Source organism: Manis pentadactyla, chromosome 2 (assembly GCF_030020395.1).
Source record: "Manis pentadactyla isolate mManPen7 chromosome 2, mManPen7.hap1, whole genome shotgun sequence".
Classification (NCBI taxonomy): domain Eukaryota; kingdom Metazoa; phylum Chordata; class Mammalia; order Pholidota; family Manidae; genus Manis; species Manis pentadactyla.
Genome location: NC_080020.1, coordinates 216,393,514 through 216,410,232, shown reverse-complemented (window position 1 = coordinate 216,410,232; position 16,719 = coordinate 216,393,514). Strand labels below are relative to the sequence as shown.

The 16,719-nt window shown below is 38.9% G+C and overlaps 1 protein-coding gene across 18 annotated transcripts in view; it reads right to left on the bottom strand.

Annotated features, from left to right (window-relative positions):
* DTNB (dystrobrevin beta) overlaps positions 1–16,719 on the bottom strand; it is a 258,809-nt gene that overhangs the window by 188,891 nt on the left and 53,199 nt on the right. For all 18 annotated transcript variants that reach the window (XR_008995919.1, XM_057497369.1, XM_057497380.1 and 15 more), the window contains one exon: positions 13,927–14,140. Coding sequence is in view for 17 of the 18 variants with exons in the window: in XM_057497369.1 (XP_057353352.1) it covers positions 13,927–14,140 (214 nt within the window). In the remaining variant the exon portion in view is untranslated. The remainder of the gene's footprint in view (positions 1–13,926; positions 14,141–16,719) is intronic.

Below are 16,719 nucleotides of genomic sequence, written 5' to 3'. Positions count from 1 at the left end.
GATAGTTTCTCAGGCCATGGAGGTACACAGATCTCCTAACACAAGGGATCCAAGGAAGACAACACCAAGACATATGATATTTAAAATGGCAAAGATCAAGGATAAGGATAGAGTATTAAAAGCAGCCAGAAAGAGAAAAAAGATCACATACAAAGGAAAACCCATCAGGGTATCATCGGACTTCTCAGAAAAAACCTTACAGTCCAGAAGGGAGTGGCACGATATATTTAATGCAATGAAACAGAAGGGTCTCCAACAAAGAATACTCTACCCAGCAAGATTATCATTTAAATTTGAAGGAGGGATTAACAATTTCCAAATAAGCAAAAGTTGAGATAATTTACTTCCCACAAACCATCTCTACAGTGTATTTTGGTGGAACTTCTATAGATGGAAGTATTCCTAAGGCTAAATAGCTGTCACCAGAGAAAATAAAACTACAGTAAAGAAAGTAGACCAATTATTACTAATCAAATTTAAAATTAAACCACTACCCCCAAAGTCAGTCAAGGGATAGACAAAGAGTACAGAAAATGATACCTAGTATATAAAGAATGGAGAAGAAAGAAAAGGGAGGGAAAAAAACAAACCTTTAGATTGGGTCTGAAATACACAGATCTAAGCTTGCAATGGCAATAAGTACATATCTATTGATAATCACCCTAAATGTAAATGGATAGAATACACCAATCAAAAGACACAGAGTTACTGAATGGATAAAAAAAATAAGACCTGTCTATATGCTGCTTAAAAGAGACTTCAAACCCAAAGACACACAGACTAAAAGTGAAGGGACAGAAAAAGGTATTTCATGAACATCCAAAATATATAAAGAACTGACACACATCAACACCCAAAAAGCAACTAACCCAATTAAAAAATGGATGGAGGATATGAACAGACACTTCTCCAAAGAAGAAATTCAGATTGCCCACAGGCACATGAAAAGATGCTCCATGTCGATAATTATCAGGGAAATGCAAATTAAAACCACAATGAGATATCACCTCATACTAGTAAGAATGATCAACGTTGAAAAGACAAGGAAAAAAAATGCTGACAAGGATGTGGAGAAAGGGGAACCCTCCTACATGGTTGGTGGGAATGTAAATTAGTTCAACCATTGTGGAAAGCAATATGGAGGTTCCTCAAAAAACTAAAAATAGAAATACCATTTGACCCAGGAATTCCACTCCTAGGAATTTACCCAAAGAAAACAATGTAACAGATTCAAAAACACAGATGCACCTCTATGTTTATCACAGCACTATTTACAATAGCCAGGACACAGAAGATCAGTAGATGAACGGATAAAGAAGATGTGGTACATATACACAATGGAATATTATTCAGTCATAAGAAGAAAACAAATCCTACCATTTGCAACATGGATGGAGCCAGAGGCTATTATGCTCAGTGAAATAAGTGAGGTGAAAAAAATCTAAGTACCAAATGATTTCCCTCATTTGCTGCGTATAACAGCGAAGCAAAACTGAAGAAACAAAACAGCCATAGACTCTCAGACTTCAAGAAGGGACTAGCAGTTACCAAAGGGAAAGGGGGTAGGGAGGGCAGGAAGGGAGGGAGGGAGGATATTATGATTAGCACACATAATGTTGGGGGGAGGGGCATGGAGAGAAGATAAGTAGTGACTCTGTGACATCTTACTATGTTGATGGACAGTGACTGCAATGGGGTATGTAGGGGGGACTTGATAATATGGGTGAATGTAGTAACCACAATGTTGTTGCTCTTGTGAAACCTTCATAAAGTTGTATATCAATGATACCTTAATAAAAAAAATTCATCAAATAAAAAGTTAATAGCCATATTTCCAAACCACACAGGATTTTTTTCATATAAATCCATCATAAATTAGATATATTAAAGTCTTTACACTAAAGAAATCTTTAGATTGTTCAAGTTAGCAATAGTGTTTTCTACTATGTCTTATTTTGGATGGTAAACAATAACCCTGGGCCTTTCATTGATATGTTCAATACCTATGTATTTTGAAGACTTTATCCAAACCCAGTTTCATCGAGTATATGATTTTTTATAGGTTTGCTCTATGTCATGTATAATTTCATTATATTCCACCAGTATTGTTTGTTAAGATAAAACCCAAAATGGTATAGAACACAACAGAATATTATACAACAGTGAAAATAACTGAATGACAGCTACATGCAACAGGTTTGAATCTTTAAAATATATTACTGAGTGAAAAAAGTAAATCAGGTAATATATACAGCAAGACACTTTAATAATTAGTAAAAATAATAAACAACGTAAAAACATTTTTATGCTTCTATACATGAAAAAAATGCTTTTGTGAAGTAAGGAAATAACACAAAATCAGAATAGGGTTCATCTTAGGTGCAGGTCAGTGGAATGGGATAGAAGAGAGAAATTTAAGTTATTGTCAATGTTCGACTTCCTGGGTGAGAGAGTAGGCTCATGGATGTTTATTACTTCTAAGAATGAATGAGGGATGAAAGAGTATGAGCAGAAAGATTAATCAGAAGCTATGGCAGGAGTCCAGGAAAAAAATGGTGCTGGTGGCCTGGGACAATAACAGTAGGGATGGAGAGCAGCGCTTGGAGATGAGGGACAGTCAAAAAGCAAAAATGACAGTGCCTGGTAATGGACACGGACATGGGCTGAGGAGGAGGAAGTTACACATGATTCTCTGGTTTTGTATTTAAGGAACTGGGTAGACAATGGGGCCAAACAGCAAGAAAGCAAACCCCAAATGTATGATGCACTGCAAGGAATGTAGTGACAAACAATGTGGTCATCTCCCTCACACTGAGTCCACCATCCCCACTACACGCAACCCTGTGTTCCAGAAGCACAAATCCTGACAGTTATGACATAGCCCAAATGCACATCTCTGAAGGAAGGCTCAGATACTGTTTGGTGTTGAAAGGAACTGGCTCTGTGTCCCTACCTATACTTGAAATTGGAAGCATTTAGTAGCTGCTAGTGGGCATTTTTTAAGTCAGCGTAAGGATGAAGCTGATGCTAGAGGAGAGCAAAGCTGCCACCACTATGAAGAAACAAAGCCAGAGCCCTGATGTACCCAGGATCAAGGGTGGGTCTGCCTCCAGGTTCCTCAGTTATGTGAGCCTATATTCCTGCTACTGCAAAGGCCCACGCGAGCAGGCCTTCTATTCCTTACACCTGAAGACACTGCATGAATACAGAGGTTTGGACACAGAAAGAGAGTTTGTAAATCACAAGCCCTGAATCATTCAATTGGATCAAATGAAGAAGAGTAAGGAAGACTGCCTGTCTCTCATGCTGGGAATCTGGATATCCTTGTTATTAAAGAAAAAAAACAGGTGATGGTTATAGCATCACCGGCTGTACCTTCCGACCATCCCATATAACTACCAATACAATACCTGATAAGGAAAAAATGAGGCTATCAGGATGTCTTGGCTATTCCTCACAGCTTTCTCTAAGGTCCTACACACAGATGCTTATAATATTGTTCTCTGTGTTTTTAATTGTAAAACAAAAATACTTTAAATCCTCAATATTAAAGAAAATTAAACAAAATACACAGTTAAGGGAGAAAGTCTAGATTAGTTGTTCCTGACTGTTGTTTTATAGTCTTACAATCTATTGCAATAATCAGAAAAGAATGTGGCCAAAAAACTTGACTGTGAATTTGGAAGGGAATTTCAGAATAATTAAATAACTGTTGCATTCAAATTTAACTTTGAGAAATTACAGAATACAAAAGCCTGAAAAGATTAATTAAATAAGTAGATATTCTACATATCAAACACTTTCCAGCCCGAGTAATAAAGTGGCCAATCAATAAAAAGACTACCATTTGAAATATTTAACAACCAAATGCCGATAGTCGATAATAAAATTCTGATAACCAAACTCTTTCTTTTTTCCAGTACATGCCAACTTCAAATTTCTAGAGAGTTAAATAAGCTCTTATCATATAAAGATTTTGAGATTAGTAAAGATGTGATTTATTCTGATGCCCGAAGTCTAAGTTTTAAACAGGATATGACTTGAGAATTACCAGACTCACCACTGACTCGCTACATTCATTTGTCTTCATAACTCACTCATCTCTTTTGTTTTTCTTAGTTCTCTTTCATGTGCCCTTCTACGATATGCCTTCATCTGATTTACTGTCCACTTATTCTTTCCTTGTCTCTTTCTCTATGTGTCTAACTTTCTCTGAATGTGTCTCAGGATACTTCTGTCTCTTCTGCTCTCAAGTTTGGTTTTCCTATTCTCTCCTCCCTTCTTTAGCAGTAGTATTTAACTTACTTGATACGGTCATGATATTAAAGTTTCTAATCTCTGCTTTATTTTTTTAAACAGTAATATGATCTTTATTTCTGAGTTTCTAAAAAACCGCTTCTTGAATTAACCCTAAACTGATTTACTCGGTGAGTCAGTGTCATAATAAGGTGCTGCTTACTCACCACAGAATAACATTTTACTAATGCTTTTGGATCAAAAGATCATTCTTTGAACAGTATAAAATTAACCTATAGATTCACCAATCTCAATACTAAAATATGGCATTAGGATTTAGGGACTTATGTCTCACGTATACTCTTATTTTTAAAATGCAAATTTATTGAAATAATTTCCTATTAAGTGGATATAATATCAGGATTTTGGATTAAAGATGGCAGGACAGGAAGGCACGATGGAAACCTATTCCCAAAAACACACAAAAGAGGAAAATACAGCAAATGCAACTAGACCTGAAAAGAACCTGAAGACTGAATGGACCCCTACCCCTGAGGAGAAAGAGAGGGCCACACAGGAAAGGGTGAGATGGCAAAGCTGAAATCGAGCAGGACCCAAGCCCTCCCCCAATACCAACCTATAGGCTGGAGAAAAAGGAACGGAGGAGGGAGGGAGTAGGAGCCCAGGAGCACTGCACACCTAGTCCTGGAGATATGCTCTGGGAGCATGAGCACATATTAAATTGGGTTCTGATTATGAGGGCTGGATACCAGGGGCAGGCAGTACACTCTGGGAGGCTGAGACTCCAGCTAGTGTGGAGGGAAGGCACGCTTCACTAGTCCTGAGACCCAAAGCAGAGGTGGCAGTTTGAAAGACTTGCCGGTAGTGGGAGGGGTACCAGAGGTGATGAGGGTTGGACAAAACTCTCTCCTCAGGAGAAAGGACAGGTGGAGGAAACCTCCTAGCCCTTCCTTATCCCAAAAGATTGGGAACTTTCAGGAACTGCAGATGCTTCATCCCTCTTGCTGGCAATGCAGCCCCAAGGCACCTCCTTGCATGCTACTGAGAACCAACCCACTTGGCCCTGCAGCAGAATCAGACTTTGCTGTGTGGCAAGTAGAGGGAGACTCTCCCAGCTTGCTTGGCAACATTTCAGCCCAACCAGGGAGGTGCCTGGAGGAGCCAGCCCCAACAGCTCCTTCCTCCCTGCAGGTGTCCAATCCCAGTGCTACGTGTCCAGTTGGGGCACACTGGTCCACCCACACCATTGACCCTACAGCCCTGCCATTGCTGCAGGCCATGAAGAGGGCAGTACTACCCACACTGAGCTCAACAGATTCCTGAGCTGATCACAAAGGCAGCAGCTCAAGCAAACTTCCCACCCAGACTTAGATGACTACAGAAGCCAGACAGAAAGGCACCCTGCCCACAGCATGCCAACCACTGGGCCCCTATAAAATAGAACCAGGCACCAGAGAGTAAAGAATCCTAAGCTTCTGGGCACCATAGCACACCTTCTTCATAAAGCTATTATTCTATAGGCCAGAAAGCATAGCAGAGACATCTAATACAAAGGAAGAAACACAGAATCCCTGACAAAATGAGCAAGTAGAGGAATTTGATCCAATCAAAACTGTAAGATAGAACCACAGAAACAAGACTAAATGAAACAGAGATCACCAATTTTCTTGATAAAGATTTCAAAATAAGAGTCATAAACATCCTCACAGAATTTCAGAAAAGTATTCAAGATCTCAGGGAGGGACTCAACAAAGAGAAAACATGAAAAAGAGCCACTTGGAGCTGAAGAATACAGTATCTGAAATTAAACAGACAATGGAGGGATTTAAAAGCAGATTAGATCATGTAAAGGAGATGGTAAATGAAACAGAAATTAGAAAACAAGAAAACAAAGAAGCTGAGGAACACAGAGAAGAAAGGATCTCTAGGAATGAAAGAATAGTAAGAGAGCTAAGTGACCAATCCAAACAAAACAATATTTGCATTATAGGGGTACCAAAAGGAGAAGAGAAAGACAAAGAGATAGAAGTCTGTTTAAGGAAATAACTGTTGAAAACTCCCCCAATCTGGGGAAGGAAATATACACTCAGGTCATGGAAGCACAGAGACCCCCTAAAAAAAGGAACCCCAGCAGGACAACACCAAGACATATAATTAAAATGGCAAAGATCAAGGATAAGGAAAGAGTGTTGAAAGCACCCAGAGAGAGAAAAAAGATTACTTATGAAGGAAATCCCATCAGGCTATCAGCAGCCTTCTCAAGAAAAACTCTTCAGGCCAGAAGGGAGTGACATAATATATTAAATGTACTGAAACAGGACCTCCAACCAAGAATCCTCTACCTGGTTGAAATTATCATTTAAATTTGAAGCTGGGATTAAACAATTTCCAGATAAACAAAAGTTGAAATTCACCACCACTAAGCCACTCTTACATGATATGTTGACGGAATTGCTGTAGAAGGAAATGACCCTAAGAATAGCTTTCACTACTAAAAATAAACACACAGTAAAGGTAGTAGACCAACTAATTACCAAGCAAGTAGGAAATTAAAACAAAAGAAAGATCAGGGGGGCGGAAGATGGCGGCGTGAGTAGAGCAGCGGAAATCTCCTCCCAAAACCACATATATCTATGAAAATATAACAAAGACAACCCTTCCTAGAATAAAGACCAGAGGACACAGGACAACATCCAGACCACATCCGCACCTGAGAGAACCCAGCGCCTCGGGAAGGGGGTAAGATACAAGAAGCCCTGGCCCGGCGGGAGCTGAGCGCCCATCCCCCCAACTCCCGGCGGGAGAAGAATAGGCAGAGTGGGAGGGAGACAGAGCCAAGGACTGCCGAACACCCAGCCCCAGGCATCCAGACCCAGACACAGTACGTGCCCAGGGGGCCCTGGATACTAGGAAAACAGGGCAGCAAGAACAGTGAGTGGGCACCGGAGGCCGGGTGCTGGAGGACATAAGAAAAGCGCGCGACCAATTTTTTTTTTTTTTTTGCTGCTTTGTTTTGGCGAGCGCTTTTTGGAAGTCTTAAAGGGATAGGGACCCCAATCCTAGGGAAACAGGGAAGCAAGAACAGTGAGCGGGCACCGGTGGCCTGGAGCAGGAGGACACCAGAAAAGCGAGTGCCCATTTTTTTTTGTTGTTGTTGCTGTTTTGTTTTCGCAAGTGCTTTTTGGAAGTCTTAAAGGGATACGGACCCCAATACTAGGGAAACAGGGCAGCAAGACCGGTGAGTAGAGGCCTGAGGCTGGCGCCGGAGAACAAAGAAAAACGAGCGGCCACCTTTTTTTTTTTTTTTTTTAATTTTTTTCTTTTTTTTTTTTTTGGTGGTTGTTGTTTTGTTTTGGCGGGTGCTTTTTGGAAGTCTTAAAGGGGCAGGGCGGGACACTTAATCCAGAGGTAGGGAATCCGGGGATCTCTGGGCACCCTAACCCCTGGGCTGCAGGGAGCAGGGAGGCCCCTTACGGAGATAAATAGCCTCCCAGCAGCTCCTGCTCCAACGCGACTCCACCACTTTGGAGTAGCTGCCCGAGCCAGGCCACGCCCACAGCAACAGCAGAGATAAACTCCATAGCAGCCGAGCAGTAAGCAGAAACCCTGTCTGCGCGCAGCTGCGCAGCACAAGCCACTAGAGATCGCTGTTCTCCCAGGAGAGGAGGGCCACAAACCAACAAGAAAGGAAGTCCTTCCAGCCGTCACTTGTCCCAGCTCTGCAAACTATTCCTATCACCATGAAAAGGCAAAGCTACAGGCAGACAAAGATCACAGTGACATCAGAGAAGGAGACAGACCTAACCAGTCTTCCTGAAAAAGAATTCAAAATAAGAATCATAAACATGCTGACAGAGATGCAGAGAAATACGCAAGAGAAATGGGATGAAGTCCGGAGGGAGATCACAGATGCCAGAAAGGAGATCACAGAAATGAAACAAACTCTGGAAGGGTTTATAAGCAGAATGGATTGGATGCAAGAGGCCATTGATGGAATTGAAATCAGAGAACAGGAACGCATGGAAGCTGACATAGAGAGAGACAAAAGGATCTCCAGGAATGAAACAATATTAAGAGAACTGTGTGACCAATCCAAAAGGAACAATATCCATATTATAGGGGTCCCAGAAGAAGAAGAGAGAGGAAAAGAGATGGAAAGTATCTTAGAAGAAATAATTGCTGAAAACTTCCCCAAACTGGGGGAGGAAATAATCGAACAGACCACGGAAATACACAGAACCCCCAAAAGAAAGGATCCAAGGAGGACAACACCGAGACACATAATAATTAAAATGGCAAAGATCAAGGACAAGGAAAGAGTTTTAAAGGCAGCTAGAGAGAAAAAGGTCACCTATAAAGGAAAACCCATCAGGCTAACATCAGATTTCTCAACAGAAACCCTACAGGCCAGAAGAGAATGGCATGATATATTTAATACAATGAAACAGAAGGGCCTTGAACCAAGGATACTGTATCCAGCACGACTATCATTCAAATATGATGGTGGGATTAAACAATTCCCAGACAAACAAAAGCTGAGGGAATTTGCTTTCCACAAACCACCTCTACAGAACATCTTACAGGGACTGCTCTAGATGGGAGCACTCCTAGAAAGAGCACAGCACAAAACACCCAACATATGAAGAATCGAGGGGGAGGAATAAGAAGGGAGAAAAGAAAAGAATCTCCAGACAGTGTATATAACAGCTCAATAAGCGAGCTAAGTTAGGCAGTAAGATACTAAAGAGGCTAACCTTGAACCTTTGGTAACCACGAATTTAAAGCCTGCAATGGCAATAAGTACATATCTTTCAATAGTCACCCTAAATGTTAATGGGCTGAATGCACCAATCAAAAGACACAGAGTAATAGAATGGATAAAAAAGCAAGACCCATCTATATGCTGCTTACAAGAAACTCACCTCAAACCCAAAGACATGTACAGACTAAAAGTCAAGGGATGGAAAAACATATTTCAGGCAAACAACAGCGAGAAGAAAGCAGGTGTTGCAGTACTAATATCAGACAAAATAGACTTCAAAACAAAGAAAGTAACAAGAGATAAAGAAGGACACTACATAATGATAAAGGGCTCAGTCCACCAAGAGGATATAACCATTCTAAATATATATGCACCTAACACAGGAGCACCAGCATATGTGAAACAAATACTAACAGAACTAAAGGGGGATATAGACTGCAATGCATTCATTCTAGGAGACTTCAACACACCACTCACCCCAAAGGATAGATCCACCGGACAGAAAATAAGTAAGGACACGGAAGCACTGAACAACACAGTAGAGCAGATGAATCTAATAGACATCTATAGAACTCTACATCCAAAAGCAATAGGATATACATTCTTCTCAAGTGCACATGGAACATTCTCCAGAATAGACCACATACTAGGCCACAAAAAGAGCCTCAGAAAATTCCAAAAGATTGAAATCCTACCAACCAACTTTTCAGACCACAAAGGCATAAAACTAGAAATAAACTGTACAAAGAAAGCAAAGAGGCTCACAAACACATGGAGGCTTAACAACACGCTCCTAAATAATCAATGGATCAATGACCAAATCAAAATGGAGATCCAGCAATATATGGAAACAAATGACAACAACAACACTAAGCCCCAACTTCTGTGGGACACAGCAAAAGCAGTCTTAAGAGGAAAGTATATAGCAATCCAAGCATATTTAAAAAAGGAAGAGCAATCCCAAATGAATGGTCTAATGTCACAATTATCGAAATTGGAAAAACAAGAGCAGATGAGGCCTAAGGTCAGCAGAAGGAGGGACATAATAAAGATCAGAGAAGAAATAAATAAAATTGAGAAGAATAAAACAATAGCAAAAATCAATGAAACCAAGAGCTGGTTCTTCGAGAAAATAAACAAAATAGATAAGCCTCTAGCCAGACTTATTAAGAAGAAAAGAGAGTCAACACAAATCAACAGTATCAGAAACGAGAAATGAAAAATCACGACGGACCCCACAGAAATACAAAGAATTATTACAGAATACTATGAAAACCTATATGCTAACAAGCTGGGAAACCTAGGAGAAATGGACAACTTCCTAGAAAAATACAACCTTCCAAGACTGACCCAGAAAGAAACAGAAAATCTAAACAGACCAATAACCAGCAACGAAATTGAAGCGGTAATCAAAAAACTACCAAAGCACAAAACCCCCGGGCCAGATGGATTTACCTCGGAATTTTATCAGACATACAGAGAAGATATAATACCCATTCTCCTTAAAGTTTTCCAAAAAATAGAAGAGGAGGGAATACTCCCAAACTCATTCTATGAATCCAACATCACCCTAATACCAAAACCAGGCAAAGACCCCAACAAAAAAGAAAATTACAGACTAATATCCCTGATGAATGTAGATGCAAAAATACTCAACAAAATATCAGCAAACAGAATTCAAAAATACATCAAAAGGATCATACACCATGACCAAGTGGGATTCATCCCAGGGATGCAAGGATGGTACATTCGAAAATCCATCAACATCATCCACCACATCAACAAAAAGAAGGACAAAAACCAAACGATCATTTCCATTGATGCTGAAAAAGCATTCGACAAAATTCAACATCCATTCATGATAAAAACTCTCAACAAAATGGGCACAGAGGGCAAGTACCTCAACATAATAAAGGCCATATATGATAAACCCACAGCTAACATCATACTTAACAGTGAGAAGCTGAAAGCTTTTCCTCTGAGATCGGGAACAAGACAGGGATGCCCACTCTCCCCACTGTTATTCAACATAGTACTGGAGGTCCTAGCCATGACAATTAGACAAAACAAAGAAATACAAGGAATCCAGATAGGTAAAGAAGAAGTTAAACTGTCACTATTTGCAGATGACATGATATTGTACATAAAAAACCCTAAAGACTCCACTCCAAAACTACTAGAACTGATATCGGAATTCAGCAAAGTTGCAGGATACAAAATTAACACACAGAAATCTGTGGCTTTCCTATACACTAACAATGAACTAATAGAAAGCGAAATCAGGAAAACAATTCCATTCACAATTGCATCAAAAAGAATAAAATACCTAGGAATAAACCTAACCAAGGAAGTGAAAGACCTATACCCTGAAAACTACAAGACACTCTTAAGAGAAATTAAAGAGGACACTAACAAATGGAAACTCATCCCAGCTCCTGGCTAGGAAGAATTAATATTGTCAAAATGGCCATCCTGCCCAAAGCAATATACAGATTCGATGCAATCCCTATCAAATTACCATAGCATTCTTCAATGAACTGGAACAAATAATTCAAAAATTCATATGGCAACACAAAGACCCCGAATAGCCAAAGCAATCCTGAGAAAGAAGAATAAAGTGGGGGGGATCTCACTCCCCAACTTCAAGCTCTACTACAAAGCCATAGTAATCAAGACAATTTGGTACTGGCACAAGAAGAGAGCCACAGACCAGTGGAACAGAATAGAGACTCCAGACATTAACCGAAACATATGTGGTCAATTAATATACAATAAAGGAGCCATGAGCATACAATGGGAAAATGACAGTCTCTTCAACAGATGGTGCTGGCAAAACTGGACAGCTACATGTAAGAGAATGAAACTGGATCACTGTCTAACCCCATACACAAAAGTAAATTCGAAATGGATCAAAGACCTGAATGTAAGTCATGAAACCATAAAACTCTTAGAAAAAAACATAGGCAAAAATCTCTTAGACATAAACATGAGTGAATTCTTCATGAACATATCTCCCCAGGCAAGGGAAACAAAAGCAAAAATGAACAAGTGGGACTATATCAAGCTGAAAAGCTTCTATACAGCAAAGGACACCATCAATAGAACAATAAGGTATCCTACAGTATGGGAGAATATATTCATAAATGACAGATCTGATAAAGGGTTGACATCCAAAATATATAAAGAGCTCATGCACCTCAACAAACAAAAAGCAAATAATCCAATTAAAAAATGGGCAGAGGAGCTGAACTGTCAGTTCTCTAAAGAAATTCAGATGGCCTACAGACACATGAAAAGATGCTCCACATTGCTTGTCATCAGAGAAATGCAAATTAAAACCACAATGAGATATCACCTACTACCTATCACCACTATCCAAAAGACAAACAACAACAAATGTTGGTGAGGTTGTGGAGAAAGGGGAACCCTCCTACACTGCTGGTGGGAATGTAAATTAGTTCAACCATTGTGGAAAGCAGTATGGAGGTTCCTCAAAATGCTTAAAATAGAAATACCATTTCACCCAGGAATTCCACTTCTAGGAATTTACCCTAAGAATGCATCAGCCCAGTTTGAAAAAGACAGATGCACCCTATGTTTATCGCAACACTATTTACAATAGCCAAGAAATGGAAGCAACCTAAATGTCCATCAGTAGATGAACGGATAAAGAAGATGTGGTACATATACACAATGGAATAGTATTCAGCCATAAGAAGAAAACAAATCCTACCATTTGCAACAACATGGATGGAGCTAGTAGGTATTATGCTCAGTGAAATAAGCCAGGCAGAGAAAGACAAGTACCAAATGATTTCATATGTGGAGTATAAGAACAAAGAAAAACTGAAGGAACAAAACAACAGCAGAATCACAGAACCCAAGAATGGACTAACAGTTACCAAAGGGAAAGGGACTGGGGACGATGGGTGGGAGGGGAGGGATAAGGGTGGGGAAAAGTAAGGGGGCTGTACGATTAGCATGTATAGTGTTGTTGGGGGGTACAGGGAGGGCTATACAACACAGAGAAGACAGGTGGTGATTATACAGCACCTTGCTATGCTGATGGACAGTGACTGTAGTGGGGTGTGAGAGGGGTATTGGGTGAGGGGGCAGCCTGGTAAACACAGTGTTCTTCATTTAATTGTAGATTAATGATAGCAAAAATATAAAAAATAATTTAAAAAAAAAAAGAAAGAAAGAAACCAGGCAGAGAAAGACAAGTACCAAATGATTTCACTCATATGCAGAGTATAAGAACAAAGAAAAACTGAAGGAATAAAACAGCAGCAGAAGCACAGAACCCAAGAATGGACTAACAGTTACCAAAGGGAAAGGGACTGGGGAGGATGGGTGGGAAGGGAGGGATAAGGGCGGGGAAAAAGAAAGGGGGCATTACGATTAGCATGTATAATGTGGGGGAGGGGTACAGGGCGGTCTCTACAACACAGAGAAGACAAGTAGTGATTTTACAGCATCTTACTATGCTGATGGACAGTGACTGTGAATGAGTATGTGGGGGGGACTTGGTGAAGGGGGGAGCCTAGTAAACATAATGTTCTTCATGTAATTGCAGATTAATGATATCAAAAAAAAAGAAAGTCAAATAGAACACTTCATAATCAAATTCACAACTTAACTATATTTCTCTGGATAGAGGAACAGCTATATTAAGGTACCTATAAATTTTACCAAACAATATGTCTCAAGTAATAACACAGAAGTTAATATGTGACATGTCTCAGAACAATAAATCATTCTGGCATTAAACAATCTTTAGAAGGGACTCACACTGAATAATTTCCATTTTTATTGTAATTCTAAGCTGGCAACCCTTAGCAAGGCAGTGCAGACAAATGATGATTACGGAACAAACATTCTTCAAATCAGGCATGTAAGGTACTAGCCTGTCATATGCAGCAATCATAAAGTTGAGGAGGAGGCTGATGGACTGCTCCACATTGATTTGGTGAGTAGAAGGAAGGCGCTTGTTCAGCTGGTAGTAGATGGACGAGATGACTGTTTCGAGGCGGGACACACTGATCTCAGTGGTATGGTCCAGTGTATTAAGGCCATTGTCTCGGAATGCTTCAATCATGTTCCAGATATCAACAAGATGGACTAAAACATAAAGAAAATAAACTCAACTACTTAAAAATGTTAATTCCTCAGGAATATATAAGAACTTCACCTTAATTTACCTCTAAAAGAATACTGAAGGATGGCTGAGTATGCCACCCAAAATATGCCACTTTGGCATAAGGTTATTTGAGCTAAAGACACCTGAAAAACAGCAGGTGCCAAGGAGGATGCTCTGAACTCCCCTTTTCTTCCTGAAGACATGAAATAAACCTCTTATATGAAAGAGGTCCTCCCTATTCCAGGGAAAGAAATATTCTTATCACCAGACACAGTGAATTGAGGCCAAGAGAAATTTGTACAGACTTTGCTAAAATAACTCTTATCTTCCTTAAGTCTCCCCCTATATTTTAGTTACTTTTCCACAATTGCTATTCTTTGTTCCCTAGTATATAAATACTTAACTTACTCACTCCTTTGGGTCTTCATTTTCCTATGGTGGTTCCCATGTACATGTAAAAATCTGTATGCTTTTCTCCTGTTAATCTGCCTTGTGTCAATTTAATTCTAAGGCTCAACGAGAGACCCTAAGAAGATAGAGGTAAAGTTTTGCCTCTACTACAATAGCCTCAAAAATATATAATGCAAATGTAACAGCACCTCAAAGAAACAAATTCATAAGCTTAGTGGGAGATGTTAGCACACCTCTCTTAGTAAGAATAAACATAAAAAAAGTAAGTACGGACACAGACAATTATACTTTACAGATAACAAAGCAGGTAAAACAGGCACTGTATGAAGTATTGCCCTAAGGGTTAGAGAATACGCTTTATTTTCAAGAACACAAAGAGCACGTTTAATATTCACTTTATCCTGAGTCATAAAGCTACTTCCAACAATTTCAGGGATTAAAATAATACAAACTGTACTCTCTGATCAAAATGAAATTAAGTTAGAAGTCCTTATCAAAAAGACAACTTTTTAGATAAACCTTATCTACAGAAATGAAGAGACATTCTGAGGAACATTCTTAAGCTGATTGAGCATACTACAAAAAACCGTAGCAAACGTGTTACTTAATAGAAATATGTTGAAAGCCTTTCCTCTGATACTGAGAATAAGATAAGAAATGCCTACTACTATCATTTCTATTGTACTCCATGTCATAACCAATATAAATATGCAGTAATTATCAGTATAAGTATTAGAAATGAAGAAATTACAGTGTCATTATTCAGAATGACAAAATGACAAGATTTTCTTAAAGATTCTACAGAAATTGCTAAAATTAATATTTGAGTCTGGAATGATCTAGATACAAGTCAAGAAATGTCACTGTATTTCTATATGTCAGTTACATGAAATGAAATTTAAAAATACTATTTGTAACAGTATAAGTCACCCAAGATTTAAGAATAAGTCCAATGATGAATGGGCAACATTACTACAAAAAAAAATCTATAAATAAAATTGGCAGGAATTAAAGAATAAATGAAAGGATATATCATATTCACAGGATGAAATCTCAATATTGGAAATATATCAGTTTTCCCCAATTTGATCTAGATCCAATTCAGTCCAAACAAAATCCCAAAGGGCTGTCCATTAAAAGGATGAGTTTTACAGTATAAATTATACTTAAGAAATGAAGAAGAGAAGATCCCAGCAGAGATGCTTTTTTAGCAGAAATTGACAAGCAAATTCTAAAATTTATATGAAAAAAATATTTAAAAAGGCCAAGAAGTTCCCAAGCCATCTTAAAAAGAAAAACAGAACAAAAGAGGAAGATTGCTCTACATGATATCAAGGCTTACTACAAAGCTGTAATAGTGATTACGGGTACCAGTGTAGACAAACAGACAAATGGAACACAAAGAGTCCAAAGCAGATCTTCTCACATACTGACATTGCTATGAATGTTCTTGTACATTTCTCCTAATGAATATAAAGAAAAGAGTTTTTAGCAGTGAAGAAAAAGGATGGCCTTTCAATAGACATTGTAGGGACAACAGAACATACATATGGAAAAAAATTGAAATTTGACTCCTACTTAAATTATTCACCCACAAAAAAAATTTTCAGGTTGAATGAAAATCATATGTGAGAAAATAAAACTTCTAGAACAATACACCTTTTACTTGACATTACCCTGGTTCAGACTCTCAACCCTCCCCATATAGATAACCATTTCCAAGAAAAATTATGGGAAGAATTACTAAAATGATAGTTCTTCTAAGACAGTGGTTTTCAAATTTTTTACCACAACCCACAGAAATGTATTTAAGTTCACACACACATACACACACACACTTCTAGATATATATATAAAAAAGTTTCACAAAATACTTCCTAGCCTTACCATATAATTTGCATTCTGATTTTTTTCTTTCTCTTTACTTCTCTATTGCATGCTTTACATTCTGACTACAGCCCACCAAAATAATTTCATGTACCATTAATGCATCACAACCCATAATTTGAAAAACAATGCTTTGGGAAACCACAGAAGAAACATGATTTCAGTGTAGGATGGCACGGTAAACTCTCTAGAGAAAATGTCACACTAGGATTTTTGAGTAAAAGTTAAAGTAGGTATAGTCATGGGTTTATAATAAATAGCA